Genomic DNA, 27332 nt, shown 5'->3' on the forward strand with positions numbered 1-27332 from the left:
TTTTTTTCCCTTCCATTTTCATTAAAAAAATCCTAAAATTCTTTAAAGCTTGTAGCCTATTAATAAAATATTTTCTTTACTCAAGTAAGTGTAAGTTTGCTGCATGTCTTTTCTTCTTTGGTCCCATGTTTGAAGGACCCAAAATGGCATAAAGGGGAATTGAAAAATGATGCTATTTCATTTTCATTCAGTCAGACAACTGTCGTACGATCGAGAACTTGAATGAGATGATTCAAGATTAAACATTAAAAAAAAAAATGATACATTTTAAAAAGTATGCTTCAATGGGTGTAATGTAACTTTTTTTTTTAAAATCACAGATCTTGTCAAAGAAAGTGTGACGCCCAGAAAATAATGCGATAGAAAAATTAAATAAAAAAAGCTGATAAGAAAATTCTTATTAAAATTTCAAAGATATTGCAAACATAACTAAATTCACTTATTCATTTACATCAACACCTCAAACGTTGCTCAAAAGCCACAGTTTTTGCCCTGACACTTCTAGATATTTGATTAAAAATTATTTTCCACATTATAGTATGGTAATAAATATGTGTTTTTAAAAGTTCCCACTGTTATTCCATTCCAATTTTAAGGCAATGTATTAGTCATATAATTCTGAACTGGACAAAAGGAATTTTATAAAACAAGATCACCTTTTTATTCATGATATTGATAAGCTTGTGACAATGCAAGCATAGAAAAATATAAGTATAGACAATATGTTCAAGGAAGTGGCAACAAAAGTCATTCATAATCAAACAAGCTGTTACAGGCATTCTACAAATACAATACTATATGTACATCAAAATTACTTTTGTTTATACATTCAAAGAATGTCACCAGAGGACTACACAAAAGCACTGAACAGTAGTGTGATTTTTTCTCCCTTTTCATATACTAAGTAAAATAAAGCAATTCAAGGCTTGGAAATGGTATCAATAAAATAAACACAACTTACAATTCATGGTTACTTAATGAATCTACCCAATGCTTAATAGGAAAGGATATAAGATTTTTATTTCAGCAATATGATACAAATTTACATAAAAAAAGTCAAAACCACAAAAATAAGCAAGTATTAGAATGTCGATGTGTGCAAGATTGAATGCTAAATGTAATGCACTCGCTTTCCATTCATACTCAATGAATTATCATAATTTAAATAGAAATACATCAATGGCATACTGATTAATTATGAAAAGTATAAAATGTGCATAATATATGAAAATAAAAACATGGATGTGCACTAAATGAAAGATAAAACTTCTTTCCTACTTTCAAAAATTTAAAATAACTTTCAATGCATTTAATACTAATTCTAAAATAAAATTTTTTTGTGGAATTCAAAACACATTTCGTACTATAAAATGATACACCCAAAATCCCCGTTTGAAAATTTAAGAGGTAATAACGACTCCAATACTATTATTTCTATTAGATTTCTTAAAGTGAGTGTTAGCCCCGAGTAGAGCTATGGGGGGGGGAGACATTAAGGCTATGAAAGCTTTCAAATGCTTCTTCTTTCAAACTCTCCAACCTTTATAAGAAAAAATGGTTGTGAAAATCACTTTGTATTAAAAGAAAATAATAAAATTTGCTTAATGATTATTTTCAATTGACAGAATTTGATTTCGATTACAATTAATATTTTGTTTTCTAATTTATTTTTAAGTGTGACTGTACTTTTACACTTAAAAATAAATGGAATGGGATCTAGAGATCTTTTCCACAGAAAAGTAGGTAAGAAAAACAGGAAATTTAAAAATTTCAATTTTCATAAGAAAACAAGTAATGATTTTTTTTAAATGCATCCTAAATTATTAAGTAATTTATCTCAACATAAATTAAAAACATTGAGAAAATTTAATACAAAATTGCAAAGAAATTAGTTTGATTGAGATTGTCATTATTCAGTGCAATTACTCACAAGAACATAAAACTGTTCCCTTTACCCAAACTTGTAACTAATTTATGTTATGGTTCTTCTTTATATCGCTTTTATTTTAGTCATTAATATAGAAAAATTACAAAATTCATCAATATTAAAAAATAATTTTAAGTTAACTTTCAAATTCGTCTACAAAATACACAAATGAATTTGAAAATCCAATAGTAGTACTTTTTTCATCTTATCAAACTTGCATCATATTTTCTAGATTTCATTTTTACAATAAGACCATGAATAAGAAGAGGCCATAATTAGAAAAAATGATTCATTACTAAAACATACAAAATTATGTTGACACTACTGCATAAATGTAATAATTTTTTGAAAATATTTCTCATTGTTTATTTATGAATCTAAATCTTAAGCTACAGTATCAATATTTGATCATTGTAACTTCCCTCAAGGAAAAGGAACATTCAATTTACCACAACTCCGTCATAATTTAATTTTTTTTTATAAATAGAATATAATACTTAATAACAAAACAAAATTCTTTTGTCATACAAATTTAATACAAGCACTTCTATTCAATATCGCATACTTAACTATATGAATCAAATACGTTGTGGTCTGATAAATGACCGATTTTTCTTATTAAAAATAAGTTGTCTAAATCTTAATCAGAGCATTTATATAACACATAACAGAAAGATGATTTGTAGAATAGAAATTCGAACAATGCTAAAAGATCAAATTACATTATTTAAGACAGTTAAAGCAACAGATTTATCTTGTTACTTTAACTTTAGCTTCTTTTTTTTTTTTTTTTTTTTTTTCGAGGGAGGGGTTATTAAAATGATGGAAAATCAGAAAGATACTAAAAAGAAAATAGCCGCTAAAAATTATGTGGATTGAAAACGAAAAATACATACTTTTGTAAAATGTGTGTGTTTTTTAAGCATTTAAATAATCAAATTTTCACATACATTTCCCAAACAGCAATTACCATCAGAAAGAGTTTTTGATTTCTTATAGTACAGCATATTTTTCTAAAAACAAACCATAGAAGCTCAAGGTGCCATGCACTTTTTATGGCAAAGGTGTTACAAAAAAATGTATTACTGAGCAAATGGTGTAGTCTAGAAATGTGTCAGGAGGAATGATCCAAGACAAATTTAAATGTGAAATTGCATGCATCATTCCTATAACAATAGAACTACAATTATTCAGATCACTTTTACAGTATATAAGTATACAGAATGCAATAATATTATTTTTATTCTTTAAATTAACATGTTATATGTAAATATCCTATTCTAAAGAAATACCCATGCTCTTCGTTTACCTCAATTATTTCGATCAAATCCTACTTAATTCATATAATTTGAGTTTTACCTTATAAATAAATAAAGTAACAAAACCATTCATTTAAATTTAGAACACCACAATGAAATAATCAAATTCTCAGAAAATTCTATAGGTAATGATACAAAATAAGAGCATTGTAATTAAAAATGCTTTGTCTAAGGTCAATTATAACAAATTTATAAAACTTTGAAAACATTAATATAACTTATAACTAAACAATTCTTTTTTTCAATGCAGAAATTACAATTTTCAATCAACTTTATCCATTTGACAGAAAATAGCACAACCATATAAATTCTTTACAACCATTAAAAATATCCAAACAAAAAGATTATTAACAAATAAAACAAAAATACATCAAATTCAATTTTTTGTAATAACAAAGAGTTTACAATTATAATCACATAACAAATGCCAGAAAATGAGAGGAACATAGTTTTAAAAAATCTATGCACTTCTCATATTTTAATTTGCCAATTATTAAAAATTGATAGTTCAAATATATATTACATAAATTTAAGCTTAAAAGAATGAACTAAAACTGGCAATTTACATATTTAATGTCCATTCATTTAGTTTTTAACTTCAAAATTAAAAAATATAGGGAGGGAAAAATCAAGGAAACATGTTTTTGACCATGAGAACTTCAGAATGACAACATATTGCTAGAAATACTGAAAGTCTCCAAATAAAATCTATCTGTACATAAAAGCAGTCAAAAAATACATTACTTTTGAAGTAATATACAATGTCTTACTTTTGAAGTAATATACAATTCAATGGTCCCATTTTACATCATGGAAAGATTAATAGAAAAAGAAATAGGAAGAAATAAATTTTAATCTCTTTTAAATCTCTCTCCATGTCTTTACATGCATGATTTACAAGTAATCAAAGAAAAGTTTAAAAATAATCGGAAACAGAAATTTCCTAAAATCCAGTGAAACAAACGAAAAAAAAAAAAAAAAAAAAAGCACGCATTTTCCAATATTAGATTTTAAAAAATATTTTTAATTCTAAGCTCTAACTCACATAATTCATTATATTGATTTGCTTATATGTGTAGCAAAATACTGTGACTTTAAAACTTGAGAGGAACCTAGCAAGATACAATTCTTTACAAAAATGAGATGGAGCTAAAATATGTATTGTTCTCAATTACTAATTGATTACAACACATATTAAAAAAATCATAACATAATGAGGGAAAAAATCAAATAATTATAAGTGATAAGACATAAAAATTTTTCCATCTTGTAACAAAAAGAAAGCATTGCCTGATATAACCATGCAAAAAACACTTTCAGGCAATTATAATATTGAAAGTTAATAAATTAATATCATCCCAATAAAAATTCAAGCACCTTTAATTGATCAATATCCAATCATAATAGAAACGTAGTTCCAGGACTTTCTCACAAAACATCCTATATAGACAAATAAAATATAACATAGTATGATATTCTAAAGTTATTAGAATATCATAGTATGTTATATGATACATAAACTTAGATGATAATATGATGCATAAACTTAGCATAACTTAGAACATAATATGCATAAACTTATTACATAATATGTTCTAAGGTTATTAAATGGATTAATCGACATTTTATTATTTAGACACTGTCATTAAATAGTACAGTTAATTTTAGTAGCATTAAAATAACTCTGAAATTTCAACAAATCTATCAGTAAATAAACGAGTCAGATATTAAAAAAGAATCATCAACATAAATACCAGTTTATCTCATAAATAAACATAACAAGACATATCAAGCAAACATATAATTAAAGAACCATAAATTGGACTTTAACATTAAGTTTAATTACATTCTTTATCCAGCGTTAATACCAACTGTTCATCGCAAAAACTAAAACCAAGATTAGAAGTTATGAATCAAATTAAACAATTCTGTTTTATCAATACTTATTGACCACAAAATAAGTTATAAAAATAGAAAGGACAAGATATAACTAACTCAAACTGAACAAACCTAAAATGACATGTATATACAAAAACTCAAACAAAAAAAAAAAAATAATTAAATACAGAAATTGAAATTTTTTTATCCTTATTCTGATGCAATTAATCAAGAAATGAGATCATGCCCTTTGTGCTACATTTACAGAAGATCTCCGAGAATAACCTTGCACACTTTTTCAGAATTTTAAACATCAACAAAACGTTACATGAGTACAGGCAACAGATATCAAATGATATAGGAACAATATCACATAAGCAAATGAAGAAGAACTTTTTTTCTACCTATACTTCAAATTCATTCAGTCTCCTGAGCATCAACGCAATCTGTCAAAATTTGTTGCAATAGATCATATAAAACTTCAAAAGATTTACTATAGGCAGATCTGGTAAGATGCAGATAATCATAGAGGTCATGATGGGATATTAATCCATCAGGCTGTACAAAACCAGGATCGATATCAACAACCTGAGTGTTTGACAACCCCTGACAAGCAGCCTTTAATTTATGATTCACTTCTTGAAGCTTAGCTCGCAAAGGGTTTGGCTGCCGGCCACATGGCAAAAGTTTCTGAAAAAAATAAAAGATATTTATTTATTGAATTTACTTTCAATGCACAAGATAAGAAATTAAAATCATATTAACACAAATGATACCAATTTTTTAATAAACAGTAAAACATGGCTAATTTGGGCATTTTTTATGAATTAATCACTATTTCCTTGAACATTCTAATAACATAATGCAAAATATTATCTAATCCATCAACAACATATTGAACCAAAGTTATAAATACTGTCTGTCCATGACAAGAACACTGCTAGACAATCGTCTATGTTTACGGCGGGCGTTATAGAAACAGGTTACTGTGGGAAGAGTTAATTTCACACAGGTAGAAATTAATTCAAGTTTCTTATGTTGGCATGTTTAGCGCCAAATTGGCGATATTTGGTATTATTGCATTTAATTCTTGAAAAATTTTAAAAATAATTCACTAAGCTGAAAATCATTTGCATACTTGGAATATTGAAAATATCTGATATTCCTGTAATATGTATGCAAAGAACAAAACAAATATAAAAACTGAATAATTATTTGTATGTCTAACGATTGCACAAGAAGAAGAAAAAATAATTAAGAAGTAAAATCATGCATGACAAAACTTTAATCGTCTTCATTTCATTTGTTTTAAATTTATATAAGTTATTAATATCAAATTCTCTGCAACAAAAAGGGGGTAATTTGTCTAATTTAACATAAAAACTATAACATAATTAATCGCAATTTTTATAAAAGGTTGCTTTTATTCTGTTATAAAGTAAATTGTTCATTGTTAAATATGCTTGAAAGTTTTCCAAATTTATATTTAATTATTTTTCTGATGTATATACTATTTCCCAAAACACAAAATTAACGATTACCATACTATCAATTTTCAGATTTTTAAAAATAAAACTTTGATTTGTAACTAATTTTCAATATGCACAAGCTTTTTACAGCATAATTAATTTTGCAAAGTTTATATGTAAAAGTATTCTGAATTTGAAGACAATTCAAGTGTTCATTCATGCACGTGCCAGATGTCCCGGACTTAACGGAACCCAACTAAATAAGCCAAACATCGCTTTACATTATTCTATGAAAAACGCGGTAAAAGTTTGTTTTTGTATTCCAGATTACCATTTATTTATTTCCCCTGGCTTGAAAAAGAAATACAATTATTTCAAAGAAAACTTTTTCTCATAAACTGTCAATTCAAATAATAGAGTGATAAATGAGCTTTTCCTTTCAATCAGTAGTCTTGAGCCCCAACAATAAAGGATCCAAATTCCTGCATGCATTTTATCATTTCGAGGTTGAAAATTCTTCACTCCCAATGTTCTTCACATTTCTATTCAAAGTCCATCAATGCCATTTGAGAATACTTATCTGCTACCGTTTTATTATCACAATCAGTGTACCTGAGTAGAAAGGAATCTCGTTCAATACTTTAATCCTTCTAACTCACATTAACGTGCATAAATTTTTAGATTCTTGGAATCATAGTTAAGAAGGAAAGCTATTGAAACAGGGAGGCAAGAAAACAAGCCTGAATAAATGACTATTTTTCTTTATTTCATTGATAAAAAAGTAATGTGCTACCTATAATATAATATTTTTTTCATACCATTATATAGTTGAATAATATTTCAGAATAAAAACTTAATAAATTATTCTTAACAATTGCATATACTCATTCAATTCCAGAAAAGAAATTAAATCGTTTTAATCTCTAAATATTTTCATATAGCATAATAGAATCACAATTTTTAATTTCAAAGTAATTCTTTTTTCTTTTAAAACTATAAATACAATTACTCATAATTATTATTTAACACTAAGAGCAAAAGGTTAAAACATTTTTTTTTATTCTCGAAAAGGCATTTTAAAGATGGTCAAAATTTAAGAGCCAAAAAAATAAATAAATAAATAATGAAATGCAGTTAATATTAACCAAAGAAAAGATTAATAAAATATAAAAGAAGTAAGCTAAGCGAATACAAAGATACGTAAAACTGCGACTAAAGCGAGAAGACGAATGAGCAACAGGTTTCACATTGACGCCAAGAAAAAGAATACCACCCCAGACTTCTGCCCGATTTCACCCATTCAAAATGGATCGTCCCTACCGGAACCTGTTTCTATAACGCCCGCCATAAACATAGACGATTGTCTAGCAGTGTTCTTGTCGTGGATAGACAGTAAGCAAAACACATCTCCTTAATTTGTAAATCCATAAACTTATCTCTCCATATCAAATAAACAAAATCTTTTTACATATATTTTTTTATGACCTCAGCTGGAGATGAAAGTCATAACTTAATCTTTGATCAGATTTTAAATTGGTCTATTAATAATTTTAGAGAAATGACCTATTGATAATTTATTAAGAAGTTGTTTGAAATACTGACATTCTTTCCATAAGAATTACATATTATTACATTTTAAAAAAAGCATCTAAGCATTTGCCACTTTTATTTTTCCAGCAGGAACGTGAAATATTAAATCACTAGAAAGAAAATTAATTTAACACATTCATTTATTTTTAATAAAATATTTCAGTTTAAAAGTGATTTTGCCCACAAATTTTGGAGAATCACACATAATTTCTCCTTTACAATAACTATGTAACCTTACTTTAGGTTAGAAATTGCAATCTAAAAAATCTTTTCTAAACAATAATAAAATTCAGAATATTCATGTGAAATGGGTCATTTATTTTTTCAAAGCTTAGAATCTAAAGACTGAAACAATTAAATAATAAACAACATAGAATATACAGATATTAACCCATAATATTAATCTCTAAGAAAATTAATAACTTAAAAGTTCCTTCACACAAAATTAAGTAAATGCAACCATTAATGAAATTGGAGCTTTAAATCATTGTTCTTGAACTAAAAAATTCGAAATTGGTTTATTTTCAGACATTAAATTTGATGCTTTTGGATTTCACGTCATCTTTTCCCATATTTTTTTTAGATACTCAGTCTAACATCAATGCTGACTCTTTGAATAGGCAAACAGTCTTGTATGCTTTACATGTTTTGGCATTACTAGAAAGTGTCTGTTTTCCCATTTAACTTGAACTTACTCTTACAAAGCAAGTATTATGCAACAAATGGATTTTGCAAAACTTCTCGAACCAATTCAGAAAAAGCAGGATTTTTTTTTTTTTTTTATCCTGTTTAATAAGTATTAAATATGGATTTTGAGCAGCTCATTGTTTAAAAAACTTTCTGGTCCATTTGAAAAAGCTCACAGTGTCTCAAATAATAAACAAAATATTCAATAAACTCAAGTATAATAAATTAAATGCTATTGTGCTGCTGACTGGATATTCCCGTCACAAAAATGTATTCAATTTTTCAAACAGTTACAGAAGTCTACAGTTCAGAAATACCATAGAAAAAGAACAATTGTCTCGTAAATTGAAACTGGACTAATCTATGCAAAAATAAAAGGAGAGAGTAAAAAAGGAGTGAATTTCTGTATTACACAATCGCTAATGGTATTATTTTGTTTTTGGAAACTACTATGACTATTATTCTTGCAACCTTCAGAGATTGCCTCTTTTTTGATGGGAAAAAATAACTAAGAAACTTAAAATTCCTTGTGTTTCCCCTATTTTTATGAAAATTTTCAAATCCCTGGATTTTTCCGATTTTTTTTAAATTCCCTGTGTTTTCCCGATTTCCCAGTGGCATGATAACCCTGATAACAGAGAAGAATAGAGTCTCAATCAGGTGTAACATGCAAATTGCAACATCATAATATGAGAGCTAATGAGAGAAACATACTTCAAATATAATATGCAATATATATCTCAATGAAGCCATTGTAAATTGTCAGCTTATCATTTTGTATCATTAAAAGAAATCGCTCATTAAAGTTCTAAAGCCAACAGTCAAATAATAATTTTTGCTGGTTGTGGATATGGCATGAATTACCATCAATATCTACCAAATAAGGGACCTTTTCTCTCCTGATTTTTTCACAGTGCTACTTTTTGTTCTCTTCATAACTCTGCAAGATTTTCCCAGAGAATTTGGTATTCTCAAAAAATTTTGATATTTCTGTAAAAATATTTTTGGAACTTACTGTTACATCATTTAAAGAAGTTAAATGTTCCATTATAACTCTATTTACAGAAAAAGAAAAATAACTTATCAATAATGTAAGCATTCTCATATTATTATTGCTTATAACATCATCTAAATTCAATGAAAATTTTATAGTTTGTAAATTTTCAAAGTGTTTTGCAAAAATGACTTTGTAATAACAAACATTATTTTGCAGGCTGCACAATTTCTATTGATGTCAAATCAATTAAAGCTCTTATATCTTCAGTGAGACCTAGCTAACATTCACTGAAAACAACAGCCACTAAAAATTGCAAATTGTATTCTGCAAAAACATTGAAAATCAGGAACTTCTATCGCTTATCTATATATTCTTTGAAATTCTATCATAAAGCGGGTTATTAATTGGCATTACAGTAAGATTTGTTGGTGCTACTACTAAAGAACAACAAACCGATAAAAAACAGATAATAAAGTATAGTTTGTATGCTTTGTAAATGCTTTCATCATATGCTTCTTTGTTTTTACATAATCAGCAATTGCATTAAATCCCCTTTTATTATAATAAATAAATTCATTCTAAAGAATGCACATCACTTTTTCACATCAACCATTTGTATACCTTCTCCAACAGATACATTAGTTTCTTTTCCCCCAAATTTTAAGCCAATTTTTTCCTAATAAGTCATACTGGAACTTTTATTTATTAATATCCCACAATTTTGAATTATAATCACCATTCTGATGTAAGGAAACAAATAATAATAATTATTATATTTTTTTGCAATAATAAGCTTAGAAAGTATAGAGAAACAATATGTTGACTGATTCTTAATTATTAAAATTTTGAAATTCCTCATTCTTTCTTTAATTATTAAACTTTCTTAGTGAGAAAAATTACCTAACTGGTAATTAAATGCCAATTTGGGTAGTTCTACATTCTACAGTCTGTCATACAAGTGTGTTTAAAAAAAAACTATATCTCTTGCTTGTCACATTTTAGAAAAATCATGTCACATTGTTATATTAAAATGTTTACTCATTATTATTGAATATATAAAAAAGAGGAAAATTTGCTCTTACATATTAAACCACTGTCATAAAACTTAATTACAAACATAGATTTCACTAAAATTCTTCTATATTAAAAACAGCAAGAGAAAAAATATTGTAAAGAAAAAGATGATTCCAAAAGTGCTTTAAAAAAATTAATTTTTTAAAAAATTTGATAGAAAGAATTTAATTTTATTTTTAAAATACAAATTTGGATAACAGATAATGCATGCTAAATGAAAAATGCTTAGAAATTTCGGAAAACGTATTGACTTGGCACAAAGGAAAAAAAAAAAAAAAAAAAAAAAAAAAAAACATTCATTTTAGTTTGTGAATTGATATATCTGTTTAAGACAACAATTGCATTAGCATATAAAGTGAAAAAGAAAATATCATGATCTACTGAGACATCTCTTTCTCATTGTATTATATATATATATATATATATATATATATATATATATATATATATATATATATAATATGATGAGGTTTGGTTATATATATAATATAAATAACCAAATTAGTAAAAATATTAAGTTAAAATAAGCAAAAAGAATTAAAATAATAATTTCTAAGAATCATCAATTCTGTAGCTCAAATATATTCTACACAACAATATAGGACAATAGGACAAAAAGAAAAACTAGTAATATAATGGTTGTGTTATTTTGACCCATTCCTACATATATTTATTTATACAAATAAATATATTTAAATATATATAAGTGCGCGTAAAATATATAAAAATTGAAGAAAAATTAAAATGAAATCTACAATTGCAAATTCCACGTCATCATGTGGGAACATTATTATTTTCAAGTCATTATTTGTCTTAATTAATTTAAGTCATTAACCAGTTTGAAACAATCACGAGACTTTTCTATCGGTTTCTATACCTATATATATTATATATAACTTTCATTTTTAATTTTTCTAGCTGATAAACAAAGCTGTGGAGCTCGACCGATCTTGAGATGAAATAACAGCTATGATGTCATAGTTCTTCGTCACCCTTTTAAAAATGCATCTGCTGTCAAAGAAGCAAACATAATAATAAAGAAATAGTGGTAAAAGCAAGTCCACCTTTTAAAAAACGCATCTACTTTCAAAGAAGTATACATAATAATAATGCAATAATTGTAAAAGCAGGTAAGAAAACATATGTGATTAAAAGATGATGATGAAAATTGCCATTTATGCTTTATTAATTGCCTACACAATTTCGAGCTTCATTATTCATTGCCCATGCGATTTCGAGCTTCAAAAACCCCAAACCAAAACAAAATCATGTTCTCACATGATAAAAAGGAAATTATCAATCTAGACTGAAAACTTTCTCAAGGGTCACCCTCAAGCAGGATTCAAACAAGGGATTTTTTCTGTGAGGGATCTGACTTTCATCCAACAATATTGACTCCTCGTGATCTGAATATGCCCTTTGAAGGCCCATGAAAATGCCCATGAAATTGAGGCCTTAGAGATAAACCAGTTTTCACAAAAATAGACAAAAGTCAGACCCCTAACAGAAAAAATCCCCTGCCTGAGGGTGACTCGAGAAAGTCTTCAGGCCTGATTCAAGATTTCTTTTATTTTTTGCTTATTTTAATTTAATATTTTTGCTAATTTGGTTAAGTTCATCTGCATTTTAATAGTAGCAGCATTAGTGCTCTCTAAATAAAATTGTATCTTTCTGCATTTTAATAGTAGCAGCATTAGTGCTCTCTAAATAAAATTGTATCTTTTTTAGTTTGATTCAGAAACAATTTCATTAATTGCAATTTCATAATGTTTGTATTTTTGATTACATATATATATATACACATACATATACATATTCTAACTACTATACACATAAAATATACATATATTTAAGAGAATAAACAGACATTATTAGCAGTATATTTAAAACATTAAAATAAAAATATCGCATTACCAATATTATAAGAGTTGCACTGGGTTTCTTCTCAAGTATTGCATTAGCACAGCTTAAAATGCCAGCAATTATTTGCTCAGCTGAGTGAGAGATATTATTTGCTCCTATAGATAAAACTATCACCTATTAAAAAATATAAATCCAGATTATTATCCATAGAAAAATAATAACATAAAAATTAGTACAATAGTACAAAAAAATGCTATAGAAGTACATAAAAGTAGTTTTTAAAGACATATATGAAGATCATCTTTGAATTTTAACATGAAAAAAATGGGAAACTATGAAAACTGGAATTCAAACATAAAAGAAAATCTATAAATCAAACCATCATTCCTAAAAAATTAAATTTTGTTACCAAAACAAGATACTAGTTACAAATATATCAAGAGCTTTTCCTCCTCCTCCCCCCATTATTCTTATAATTTTTGTTATTGTAAATGTTTTGACAGTTACAAATAATGTTATTCAGTCTTCAGCAGAAGTAAAATTTTTCCATTTAGTTAATTCAATTAAAATGCTATAAAAATAATAATTTTTTTTAAAAAAATTAAAATATTTTAAAATTGGGATCACAATATTTTTCATTTTTTTTTACTTTTCAAAATAAATACCAAAATGAAATTCACTAAAATTATAAAGATAACAGTATATCTAACTTTACAAAGTAATGTACTTTTCCATTTAAGAATTAAAATCAAATTTTTGAATATACTAATATAATTTCATAATAAATCTTTAAGTTGCAAAGACTACATTTGAAAGAAATATTAATCAGAAATTTCAAACAATTTTTTAAATTTCTTTTTATTGCATGTATTTTCACAACAGTGGTTGAAAAAATAGAAAATTGCACAGCTTAAAGCTAAATCTAAGCTTATAATAAAAGTTATGATTGAAAAATTATTATTTATAAACACATAGAAATGAATTAATTTTCCTTCAATTTCAGATATTCATTAATATTGTCGGCTCATTTATTTAGTTTTAATTTAGGAATGTTTTTAATTATGGTAAAATTCATGCCTGCAAAATTATTTCAGAAAATAAAATTAAAACTCATATTTAACACTGCCCTTTATAAAATTTTCTGGGTCCAACTTTAAATATAATTCTTCTCTTGTATCAATAATATTTTCTCCAATTTCAATATTTCATCTTCAAACTCCATCTTTCCCAATTCTTTAAAAGCTTAAACATTTTTACTAGCTATATATATTATTTATCCCACAAGCATTTGCTGTCTTTTAAACAGAGGGAATTTAGTCTTCCACAGAAGTGGATATTAAATGTCACTAGATATAATTTTAAGCAATTGTTTTTTATGCATTTCCCACATTTCATGGACCACACATTTCTATTTTTCATTACCCTGGTAAAAGACTACTCATGGTTCAGAGGCAGTTGTGCATAGTAATTTATACCACTGAATTTTCACAAAATATGGTAATAACGTTTTATCTCATTGTTATCAATCATTAATAGCTTTGAAAATGCAACTTAATTGTTTCACTTTCGCCTAACTGCATTTATTATGATAGTCTACTTTTATTTTTGATTTTTAAAAAATGATATAGTTTTGAATTTGTATAATGTTTTAATTCAAATTATTGTTCCCTTGTCTATTCTTCCTTCATATACATATTTTTAAATTTATATTCTTAAAACTTTTATTTCTTCCCTTTTACATTCTATTACTCTTTTACTTTTCTATCCCTTTTATATTTTTAAGTTTCATTATATCATTTCCACATATTAATGCAATATCCATTCTGTTTTAAATTTTTTTTTCCTTGAAAATATCATATAAAAAACAAATTTCTACTCCTTAAACTCTAACATATTATTCTACATTCATATAAGTGGAAACGTATAAAAATTTATTACAAAATTGCTATTCAGGCTATTTTCAAATTTACATTAACACTATAAAACATAAAAAAAGTTAGCAAAACGATCTTGCAACAATTAATTTAAAAGTATGTATGCTCTTAGCTATCATTCATAATATTTTGTTCAATTTTATATCATTCTTTCAAAATAATTAATAGCTTACAAAGATAAAATTAACTATTAACAGCTTTTAAAAATTGTTTCAAATAATCAATAATTTTTAATCAATAAACTTGTATTTTGAACAAATAAAAATTTAATTATAAGTAAAATAGATTTTGTTTTTAAAACATACAGAAGGTTTTTGTGAAGTTTTGTGATAATGACATAATTATTTTTATTGATATAAGACATGAAAATATCCCAAGCAGTGCTACATTCATCAGTTAGTTCTTAATATAAGAATTAATAATAATGTAAGTAATTAATAATTTATCTTATAATATTATATATATAACTTATTTTGATTTATCATTTATTACACCATGCAATATATCCCTTTTATTTTTATTATTCATACTGATTAAGATGGTTTCATTCCTAATGCTTGCAAATAAAAAAAATATTTCAGCTTTAGCATCAACATTCATTAGGTAAAAAAATTTCAATCATTTTTAATTTTCTCTTTACAAACAAGAATTTTATATTAAAAGCGGTTTTTTTTTTTTTTTTTTTAACCTTAACTTATGAGCTGTTACACATAGCATATCAGTCAGTTATAATGAATTTCCGTTTTATCTCATTGTTATCAATCATTAATAGCTTTGAAAATGCAACTTAATTGTTTCACTTTCGCCTAACTGCATTTATTATGATAGTCTACTTTTATTTTTGATTTTTAAAAAATGATATAGTTTTGAATTTGTATAATGTTTTAATTCAAATTATTGTTCCCTTGTCTATTCTTCCTTCATATACATATTTTTAAATTTATATTCTTAAAACTTTTATTTCTTCCCTTTTACATTCTATTACTCTTTTACTTTTCTATCCCTTTTATATTTTTAAGTTTCATTATATCATTTCCACATATTAATGCAATATCCATTCTGTTTTAAATTTTTTTTTCCTTGAAAATATCATATAAAAAACAAATTTCTACTCCTTAAACTCTAACATATTATTCTACATTCATATAAGTGGAAACGTATAAAAATTTATTACAAAATTGCTATTCAGGCTATTTTCAAATTTACATTAACACTATAAAACATAAAAAAAGTTAGCAAAACGATCTTGCAACAATTAATTTAAAAGTATGTATGCTCTTAGCTATCATTCATAATATTTTGTTCAATTTTATATCATTCTTTCAAAATAATTAATAGCTTACAAAGATAAAATTAACTATTAACAGCTTTTAAAAATTGTTTCAAATAATCAATAATTTTTAATCAATAAACTTGTATTTTGAACAAATAAAAATTTAATTATAAGTAAAATAGATTTTGTTTTTAAAACATACAGAAGGTTTTTGTGAAGTTTTGTGATAATGACATAATTATTTTTATTGATATAAGACATGAAAATATCCCAAGCAGTGCTACATTCATCAGTTAGTTCTTAATATAAGAATTAATAATAATGTAAGTAATTAATAATTTATCTTATAATATTATATATATAACTTATTTTGATTTATCATTTATTACACCATGCAATATATCCCTTTTATTTTTATTATTCATACTGATTAAGATGGTTTCATTCCTAATGCTTGCAAATAAAAAAAATATTTCAGCTTTAGCATCAACATTCATTAGGTAAAAAAATTTCAATCATTTTTAATTTTCTCTTTACAAACAAGAATTTTATATTAAAAGCGGTTTTTTTTTTTTTTTTTAACCTTAACTTATGAGCTGTTACACATAGCATATCAGTCAGTTATAATGAATTTCCACTTTCATAGCACAAATCTATTTTTTTCTAATCCCCCTATATCTTATTGCATAAAGACATACATGATGAAGATTTAGCACTAAGCAGGTAAAACAAAAACAGATAGAAAAATAAGAATAGAAAACAATAATCTAAATGGACTACAAAAAACGAGAGTTTCTACAATAAGCAATTATGGCCCATATTTCAAATTACAGATATTGCTAAGTAATAAATTAGTTAAAGCCTCTCTGGACATGTATAATTGGATTCATGGATGTATTTAATGCCAAATATTAAAGGATCCAATTAAATAAGACATTATTTTAACATAAACTGCAAACATTTTAAAATTTGTTTGCTTTCACAATCTACAAAACAGCTCATAAATTTAATATTAAAGTCCAATTATAAAGCAACAAGTATGCATTGAAAGAATGCAAAGAATAATGGTTTCATTTATGTCCAATATCCGATTCTGAATAGTTTAAAATATCCACTTTAGATAAGCACTTAAATGCCAGATGATGCCTGCCTTTACCCAATATAGATAATTTTGTCTTCTATGATACTGAGAATAAAATGCCTAATGCCTATAGTTCCAAACGGTTGCATACTAATTACTAAAATACTAAATTAATTCACAGGATATTCATGGCAGTATGAATACTGATGAAAAAATAATAAATAGATATTTTTCACTTCTGACTGCAAGTAGATTTTGTTTTCTTTGTATGATTCAGAATGTCATATTTTATTCTGCAATATTGCATTAAAAGTTTCTACTTGGAAAGTAAAGTATTATAGTCTAAATTTAATAATATTCCCAATTATTTCAACAGATTAAATTTCAATTTTGACAATGGGTAATAAACTATAAACCCCTTTTGAAGAAAAAAATAAGATTTTTAAAGCATTTTCCCCACAATTTATTCATGAAATGGAAGTATTATATATACACACACATGCACATATTATATATATACACACATATACTTATACCAAATAACTCTGATATGAAATATAATTAATAAGGAAATAATATCTTTATCATAAATAATAAAGAAAGAATGTATTCTTAATTACTCAGTTGAATTCACGAGCACATACAAGGAAGTAATTCAATACTACTCATCCAGTAATTAAACCCTGCACCAAAACTTTTGCATGAGGAAGAAATTTAATGCAAGTTTTCCTCAAATATCTTTCATCAGTTTTTATTCAATACAGCTTATGACAATAAAAGAATAGATCAAAAATTAAACCTGCAATTTCTTCCAATTATCAGGTAAGATTAAAATTTAAGATGTTAAATAAACTGTGCAAAATGAGCATAAAAATAATTCTAATAAGCATGTAAAATAGAATCCCTTTTTTAACGTAAATTTTACAATGCTTTGGAACTATATAGTCCTTTTAAAGGGCCATTTTCCCTTAGTTATAATATATTAAAATATTTTTGAAATTCAAAATATCTTGATTCATCAATTTTTCAAATGAAAGTGTAATTTCATTTGATCAATTGATGAATCAAGATACTTTGTTTGATCTCCGATAGGAAATAGAAAATTTAGATTTATGTTTCAATGATGACAACATACATCAACTTTTTTAAAGTATAAAGTGTTGACAAATTAATTAATACATATATTTACAATGGCCTCAGCTACTACAAGAGGCTACAAGAGTTTTCCTGAATTATTAAGGAAACAGAATATTAAGTAAAATTTTTCATCAGAAAATATACTGACAAAAATCTGAATTTTAAGATGTTTGACAAATGCTAAATTGCATTATCCAAATAATTTTTTTGGATATTTGAAAAAATATATTGTGGTGGTTACTAATTTACTAAATTTCAGTAAATAACCTCACATGTATTTGACAAAACAATATACATTTATTCAATTGATAATATACTTTCTTTTTATACCTTTGGGTCAGTAGCATCTATCTCTCCATTCTGAATTCGCCATAAGACATTCTGAGTTTCATCCTCTGCAATGCCTAGGTTTAGACAATGTAATGGAACAAACAACTTTTCCCACATCTAAAAAAAATTATTACTAACATTATTAAAATGGAAATATGTAATTATCTGAATATTAAAACCAAACTAATTATAAATTTATGGTTCTCTCCAAATTTAATACATAAATAATAATGTAATACATAAAATAAAGGCCAGTACTAATTTTATTTTAAGGACTTTTACTATGGGAACTTATAATTAAGATTTAAAATGTTATCTATTTTTGAAATGATAACTTAGATTGAAAGAGCATTCACATGCAATGATTTCCTGTCTATTATGGATGGAAGTCAGAAGTTAAAAAGAGAAAATAGCTCAGTTTACATTTTTTTTTTTTTTCCTCCAAATATTATGGCTAATTTATGAATTTCTGGAATAAAATGTGAACTTTTTTTTGTGTGTGTAAATCTAATTTGTAATACAGAATGAATGTATCATTAAACAAAAGGATTAAGAACACCAGTCATTATTAAACTAGTAAGAACAATATAAATTAATACATTTGTTTCTAAAATGATATAATACTCTATAAATATAGCTGGAATAGAATACTCAAAAATAAAGAATTTTAATATAAAAAGGATTTAAATGACCAGAACTACACATCTACTACACAATAATATATTTTCATTGTGATATACTTTTCATGAGACAAAATGAATAATATGGAAATGAATAAAAACATCAGAATATATAAAGCACTGGATTTTAGCTCATAAAATATAGACTAATACAATAAATAACATTATTACATATATGATGGTGCAATAAATAAGTACAAAAGATACCATGCTAGTTTAAAGTCTAAACAGGGAATATCACAGATCAATTTATCTGACTATAAAGACAATTAAAGTCAAATGAAAAACTTATTTAATTTTAATGCACCTTTATTTACTAATTATTTACATTTCAGATAATTACGATCTAATGGTTATTTCATAGATTTTGATACAGTATTTTGTTAGATAAAAAAATACATGCATTATTATTAATACAATCTAATGTGCCAAAACAGAAAAATTATAAATAAGATATGATAACTGATGCAAAAGTTACAGAAATTCAAGCTATTTTACAGTTTCTACCAGGTTTGGTCATGTATGCCCATTATAAAAATCAGATGTAGCATTATATAAACAACCTTTGTTAACTATTTTCTCTACAATTATCTTATCATTTTCAAAATGCCAAATTTTGGAATGATTTAAAAATAAGAAATAAGAAATAGATACATTTTTATTTGTTAAAAATTGAAAACAGTAAACTGTAGAATAAATTATAATAAAGAAAAGTATCTTTCATATTTAAAAATAATTAAATTTATAAAGCATGGTTAAGATTAGGAATTAAAAGGTTAATTTTTAAAAAGTTCTTTGGTAGAATAAGATGCTATACCAGATAGTAAGAAATAAAGTATTTCTATTCAAAGCACTGTACAAAAAAAAGTCAGAGGCCAAGGAAAAGTAGCTTCAGGCCATAAGGAAACAAAAGAAGAAGAGTAAATGATCCCTTATTATAAATAACTCGGATGAAACTAAGTGAAAGGATATAAAGTAAGCAAAATTCCAATGCTACATAAATGATAATATAAGTATTGGAAATTTCATACCATTAATTACAATTGATATAATACAAATGAAAATGTTTATAGTCCTTTGATGTAATCACTAATGTTATATGTAATTTGTTTCCAACAACATGAAAGAATTAAAACATTTGAATCAACTTAAGTTATTCTATTTGTTGATGGTTTAGTGAAACAGTTAATCACTTTAAAAACAGTTCCATTCTATATCAGTTCTTCTCTTATTTATTTATTTTCAATATTTGTTGTAGCCTGGAGTTCTTGCCAATAGATTCAACTCTCTGACATTACACTTTGATTCAAAAGAAAAAGGAACTACTTTGTGACAATCATTTCCAACACTTAAGAGATTATTAAGTTATTGCCTATTCCCATTACCTGAATTCATACTGAACACTAAACAGCAAGAAGCAAGTTGTATGTTGATGGCTACATCAAAATATTTCAAGCTAATTACTTACATTTGCATCAGCTGTAATTATATGATTGCCGCTATTGAATTTCTAATTTTTGGAGTTCAATAGCAGTTTGATTTGTATTAATTATGAATTTTTCTGAGATATTAGCTATTACTATAAAACACTAAGTGATAATAAGGAGGAATTCTAAAGTAGATATCCATATTAATTAAATATTTTTTTTAAATTTATGATTTGTTCCCACATTTTCTACAAATGCATTGTTACGGATATTGTTCCATATGCCCACTGGTTTTTCACAAAAGAACTCTGAACAGGGATATCTAATTCTAACCATATAAAATAATTTACATAATTCATTTGCAAATTTAAGCATCTTAACCCATTATAACCTGCATTCTACTTAAAAGACCATTTCTTTTCACACCATGCTTAAACAAATCTCATCCTATTCTTTCTTTTTGCTATGTCTAACATGTCAATATATGTTACCAAACTACTAAACGAGTTTGAAATATATCACCCATAAGACAGACTCTGAACTCAAAGTATCATTATTTTGCAATAATCTTTCCTGTTTTTAATTTATTTTAAATATACTTTAAGAAATCTTTATTTAATAAGATACTCTGTCAATGCTATAAAAAAATTTAATGAATGAATTTAAAATGAAAAAAAGTAATAAGCAGGGATGAAATTTCCTATTGCATTTCTTACAGTTATTTTAATATAGCTTTGGAAGAAAATAATATTTTCCAAATGTAGCTGTTTCCAATGCTGTTAAATGCCAAGAATTAATGAAATATGTACGTACTTCAATCTAATGATCTGAGAGTGCGAAAAGGATAAAATTAACTCTATATACAAAATTTTATCTCTTCAATTTAATTTCCTCTAACCATTTTAGTGCATCTTTGAAATAAAACAATACTTAAGAAATGTTGCTGTTTTGATCACTACAAATTGAGAATAAATTAAATATTTATGTTTCTTGTTCTAACGATGTAAGAGCCTGAGAAGCATGCAATTTGTTCTGTATGCATTATATCATCCCCTATTTCATTTCATTATTCATAATAATTATTATTGTAATGATTTTAACATAATTTAAAAGAACATTACCAAAATCTCTGGTATCAATATTAAGCATAAACTGGCCAATTACTTTTTTAAGATTTACTTTAATTTCTCATTAATTAATTAATTAAGAGTATGAGCATGGCCATCCAATAAAGAAATCTACTGAGGTTAAATTATTGAGTATTCTCAGATGTAATTAAAACAAAGAGAGCTCAAATTTAAATGACCATATTTGTATGTAAATGCAATTTATCTGAGGGAACATATATTCATGTATTATAGCAACTATTTCATTAGAAGAGCCAATAAAATACTGTACATACATTAATGTTAAAAAAATTGCTATAATTATTTGTATACAACTTATAAATATATATCACTGCTACTTGAAAAAAGAGAAAGGAATGAAAACATTTTACACCAGAAAGGGTATTATCAGTGATATACAAGTTTTAAAATGAGAAAAGATCTCTATCACTGTTCATGAAAAAATAAATTCTAGTTGGGATTAATGTCAATTTATTAGCAGCAGTGATTCAAAACTTAATTATACACAAATAAGAAATAAAAAAATTATTATGTTTAGATAAGAAACAATTTCTAACTATTATATTCCGTATATGAACCTACTTCTGTATGAGCTGCCATGCTTACAACATAATCACCAAGGAAGAGAACATCAGGTTCTTGCTCCCGGGCCGCGATTAAGAAACGTTTATGCTGCAAAAAAATGTAAAGGTAAAATTAAATGATAGAAAAAAATAAAGTACGAAAATTTTCTCTAATAACATACATCAATTTACCACAATATTGTCAAAACTTTCCTTCCACTATATGCACGAATATAGTATTCTCAACTAATATATTCTTATTCAAATACGAAACTGCCTTTCAGCTTTTATTAAATTTGAATGCATTCAAATTACTTTGACCTTTTATATCTGTTTGCTTTGGTTTTGAATAATATAAATTAAAATCATGTCTAAACATTTTATTTATTTATTTATTTTTGACCATCCAAGCAAATCTGGTTAAGATTAAATGGTTTATGCATAGGTTTTATTTTTCTATTTTTAATAATTATAACACTGTTGTTTTTGCAGCTTGTTATTCAGAAATTCAAGGTATTAATTTTAAGCCTTTGAGGGGTAAAGTGCTAACCTCTGCTCTACCTTTTAGTAAGAGTTTTAATATAAACTTAGTTTTTTTATACCACAAAAAATATTTTAACAGATATATGAATATTCCTTATATTAAAAAAATTATTTCAGTCAAATTTAAAATTATTTTGAAAATTTTTTAATTCATGTCTCTTCAGACAACAAAATTCTTTTTTATTCATAATGGAAGAAAAGAGTTGTTTCAAATGATTTTTTCTGCTAAGATTAAAATCCACTAATGGGTTTTTGAATCTGGCTTCTTTGCAAAATTCAATGCATGTACTAACTATAAAAAACTCTAGTGAACAGTGAGATTTTATTGATGGACTGCGATGGTCAGCTTTTTCTGGGGATAATTTCCATGGTCATGAGGATTCCATTTTTGAAGATGGTCAGCTTCTTCAGAGGATAATTTTCATCAAAATTCTATAGTAGAATATTAGTTTTGTGAGATGATTATGAGAACATCTTTTAATTATTATCACAGTTATATATACTCTACAGGCATTTGAAGAAAATAAGCCAGAAAAAAAAGTTTCATGCTTCCAGTGTAAGCAAAAACTGACAAACACTAACATGAATCATTAAAATATTTCAGGGCATACTTAAGCCCATTGAGGGGCAATGGGGCATATCTGTCCTAGACCCTCCCTTGAGAAAACTGACAGGAAAAATTTCAGGTATAAAACATATTATCAAAAGATGCAACTGCATATGTGCATTTTTTTAAGGTTAAAAAATATTTTTACTTAACAACCTTTTCATAAGTTATAAAAATGCATGAGCTCTATTTCTTTTAAGTTGGTTAGAAATTAAATACTCTTGCACTGATCATTATGGGAAGAGGGTAAGAGCTACACAACAGCCAGCAGAAAGCAAAATCAATTTAACAATTGAGAAAATTGTAAATCAATTGCATGCATTTTACAAATGCGGAAATTGTAAAGCGACTGTATGCATTTCACAAATGTGGAAATTGTAAAGCGACTGTATGCATTTCACAAATAAGGAAATGGTTAATCAATTTATGCATTTCATAAATAGTAAAAGGAATGGAGAAAGAAATGTGAACTGAGAAGGCAGAACAGAGTGAAATTAAAAAAAGTAATATCTGATAGATAATTATCATAATATACTTTATCATATAAGTATTATTGAACTCATTATTTTTGTGCTTATGAAAATTGTTGAAATTTTTGAATAGCATACATAGCAATTGCAATACAATTATTACACATAATAACTGGTCTGGTTAAAGTTTACCAACAATGACTTTTTCGAGACATTAGACGTCAATTGATTGTCCGGATATGCTTCACAAGTATTTTAAAATCAGAGTTAGCATTTTTTTAAAAATTAAAATGCTTTCTTATTTTTAGATAATTCTTCACTGAATTCAGCTTCTTCACTGAAGCAGTGAAGTCCGGCCATTGGTCCTTTATTATTGGTTATTTGGCTTTTCCACCTTATACTAACAAACTTTACATGCAACTTTCTTAAAATAGTCATGAGATAAAATCATTGAAATTATTCTAAAAAATATTTTCATCACATATCAAAAACTATTTTAAGACTACAATAAAATATTTTTGCTTTTTTCAGAAGGATTGCAATCTCTTTTATACAATGCCTGTTCAGCAATTGTAATCACAAATTCATTTAAATCTGTACTTTAATGTGAACAAAAGATTATCAGTGAATTAAAAACAGAGTTTAACAATAGCATAAAATACTGAAATTAGAACTGAGATTTAATTTTTTTTCATTTGCCTTTTCTGATGAAAGAAAATTTTTAAATTATTACCATAGACATCCATCTGTCATCGCCTCGCTTGTCTTCAGGGGGAGCTGCCTCCACAGCAGGATTCATTTTAGACAAGCTTTAAAAAAATCATAAAAATTAATAAAAACAAAAAACTACAGTGACATCACCAAGATGAAAACACTTGCCAAATAGCCATAATCTTGGAAAGGAGCAAAAAATGAACTTTGGTTTGAGGAATATTCATATGTCAATTTTTAGGGTTGCCATTAAACTGTTCTAAATTATCAAATGTGTTAAGTTATTGTTTAAATAAAATTCAAGGTTGGAGATTATAATATAATTTTGAGACTAACATATAAAGAAAGTTATTAGTAATAACTGTGATTATTGACTTCTTCTGCTTAAATAAATCTAATTCAGAATATGATTATGTTTAATATATTTCCATTGAAATATTATGAAAATGCACATCTAACTTAAGCTTCTTTTTGATTATGATTAATATTTCATTATTTTATTTTTTTTATTACTCTACCAAAAAAAATATACATTCAAGTTACAAATGTTTAATAATTCTTTTACAGATGAGGGAGGGTGAAAATTACTTCTGCAGTATAATTGAGACAAAAGGTGGAAAAAGTTTAAGAAGTTCCAATTTAAATCTAATGTTTTTAAGTCATTACTTCTATATCAATAAAATCTGAATAAACAAAAAAAAAGTATAATTTAAGTAATCAAAAATAATATGATCTTTAGGTTACTTGTGTATTGATTATATGTCAGCAATTAATCACCCAAATAAAATAAGACAAAGATGTCATGTTTTTTACAACCAGAAAATAATTGGCAAAAAAAAAAAAAAAAAAACCATAAGATTTCATGTTAACCTATTGATAAATATGTTCATCAACAAACACACAAATATCAATTGTTTTCTTCTGTTATCACAAATAACCTTAAAATAGCGTTAGCATTAAAATGTGAATTTATAATTCCTGTATATCAATAAAAAAATCAATATCAATTTGACTAAAGGATCTAAATTCATAAAAAATTTTCTTAGTTTTACTGTCTGTCTAAAAAAATAAAACATATTCTAACCATCTTCAGCAAAATAGTTACAATATCTTTTATTTTCAGTAGTTTATTATTTTGATTTTATGAAAATATATGAGCTGTATTTATATTAACAGAATATACTATACTGACATTTATATGATATATAAAAGTATGACTATAGACAGATTATAAAATAAGAAAATAAACAACTGCTTATTGCCTCAATATTATTTTGTGATATTTTTATTAAGAATCCAATTTTGTAATTTTATTTAATTTGAATCTGCTCAAAATTAAAATCAAGTTATCATTAAAATTACAGTATACTTTTTTTAATAATTCACCTGATGTTCTATTATTTTCTACATTTTAGTGTAGTAAAAAAAAATTCTGTTTAGCTGTCTGGTACATAAATTGACAGTTCTGCAAAACTTTCTGTTAGTATATTTATATTGTATTGAAAAAGTCTAATTTCATACTGTTTATTTAAAATATAATTTTAAGATTATTTTATACAAGAGTTATTGATATCATAACTCGTGAAGATGACCTCAAATAAAATATTTTACTTTGTTTTCCTTTTTCTCATATTTGTTATTTGAATATTGATTAATTAAAATTCTTAAGAATTATTTGTTTTGGAAGCTAAAAAGAAGAAATAAGGATCCCAAAAATTGTATTCCTAAGGAGCCTTTTAAGCATTTTAATTTAGCATTTGAAATAAAAATGTAACTTTAAAACAAAAAAGTATGGGAATTAAAACAACTCAACTGGATTTGTTTTAATTAAATCAACAGTACTATTAATATATATATTAAATTAAAATGACTAACAATTTTTTTAAAAATATTTGATCTGTAAAATTACAACTCATAACATTTTCAAAAACAAGAATGATAGAAACTGACTTGATATCAATAAAACAGACTTATCCATATGTCAATTCCAATACATTTTACCTCAATTTCTCTGATGCAATATAAACATTCAATATTTAAATGCACATTATAATTATTTATAAATATTTGATATAAAGTAATAAATAAAAAATAATAAATTTGTTTTCCCCAATTACATTATATTTCTAAATATTTTTTTCTTTTATAACTAAAATTGCAATACAAGTATTGCACATGTTTCGTAGCAGTGTAAATTTTTTATCCAGCATAAATGACAGTAAAATAAAATAGCTTGCTACTGATATATTTTTTTTAACAAAATGTGCCTTTTTCTTAATTTTTTTTTTTTTTTTTTGAAATTAATATTGCAAAGAATTTTATAAAATGTTTCCATGATCATAAGAAAATTCTTATGAATTGATTTATATAACTTCCTCGGAATTTAATAATGCAGAAAGAATTTTAAATTTAAATAAAGTGAAGCTGTAATATCAAATATAAATCTAGGATGTATCCAAAATCTTACCCAAACTTTTGAATGAATACAAATTGCGGAATAAAAATCACAAATAAATTACTACAACATCTATGCAACAATTGTTTGATTAAATAAATCGTTCACTTAAATATAAATAAAATTTGGAAATATTCAAAACATAAAAATATTATTGCAATATGCTATTGTAAAATTATAACCAAACTGC

General features: G+C 25.5%; 1 protein-coding gene across 1 annotated transcript; it reads right to left on the minus strand.

The window, feature by feature from the left end:
* Positions 1-637: 637 nt before the first annotated feature.
* LOC129957211 (platelet-activating factor acetylhydrolase IB subunit alpha1-like) lies at positions 638-27332 on the minus strand. The gene is made up of 6 exons (XM_056069434.1): positions 27155-27332; positions 24710-24785; positions 22376-22465; positions 18560-18676; positions 12856-12978; positions 638-5814 (listed from the first exon to the last, which is right to left on the minus strand). Exons 2-6 carry the CDS (start codon positions 24773-24775, stop codon positions 5542-5544), a joined length of 669 nt encoding a protein of 222 aa, XP_055925409.1. The 5' UTR covers positions 24776-24785; positions 27155-27332; the 3' UTR covers positions 638-5541.

This window comes from Argiope bruennichi, chromosome 11 (assembly GCF_947563725.1).
Source record: "Argiope bruennichi chromosome 11, qqArgBrue1.1, whole genome shotgun sequence".
Lineage (NCBI taxonomy): Eukaryota > Metazoa > Arthropoda > Arachnida > Araneae > Araneidae > Argiope > Argiope bruennichi.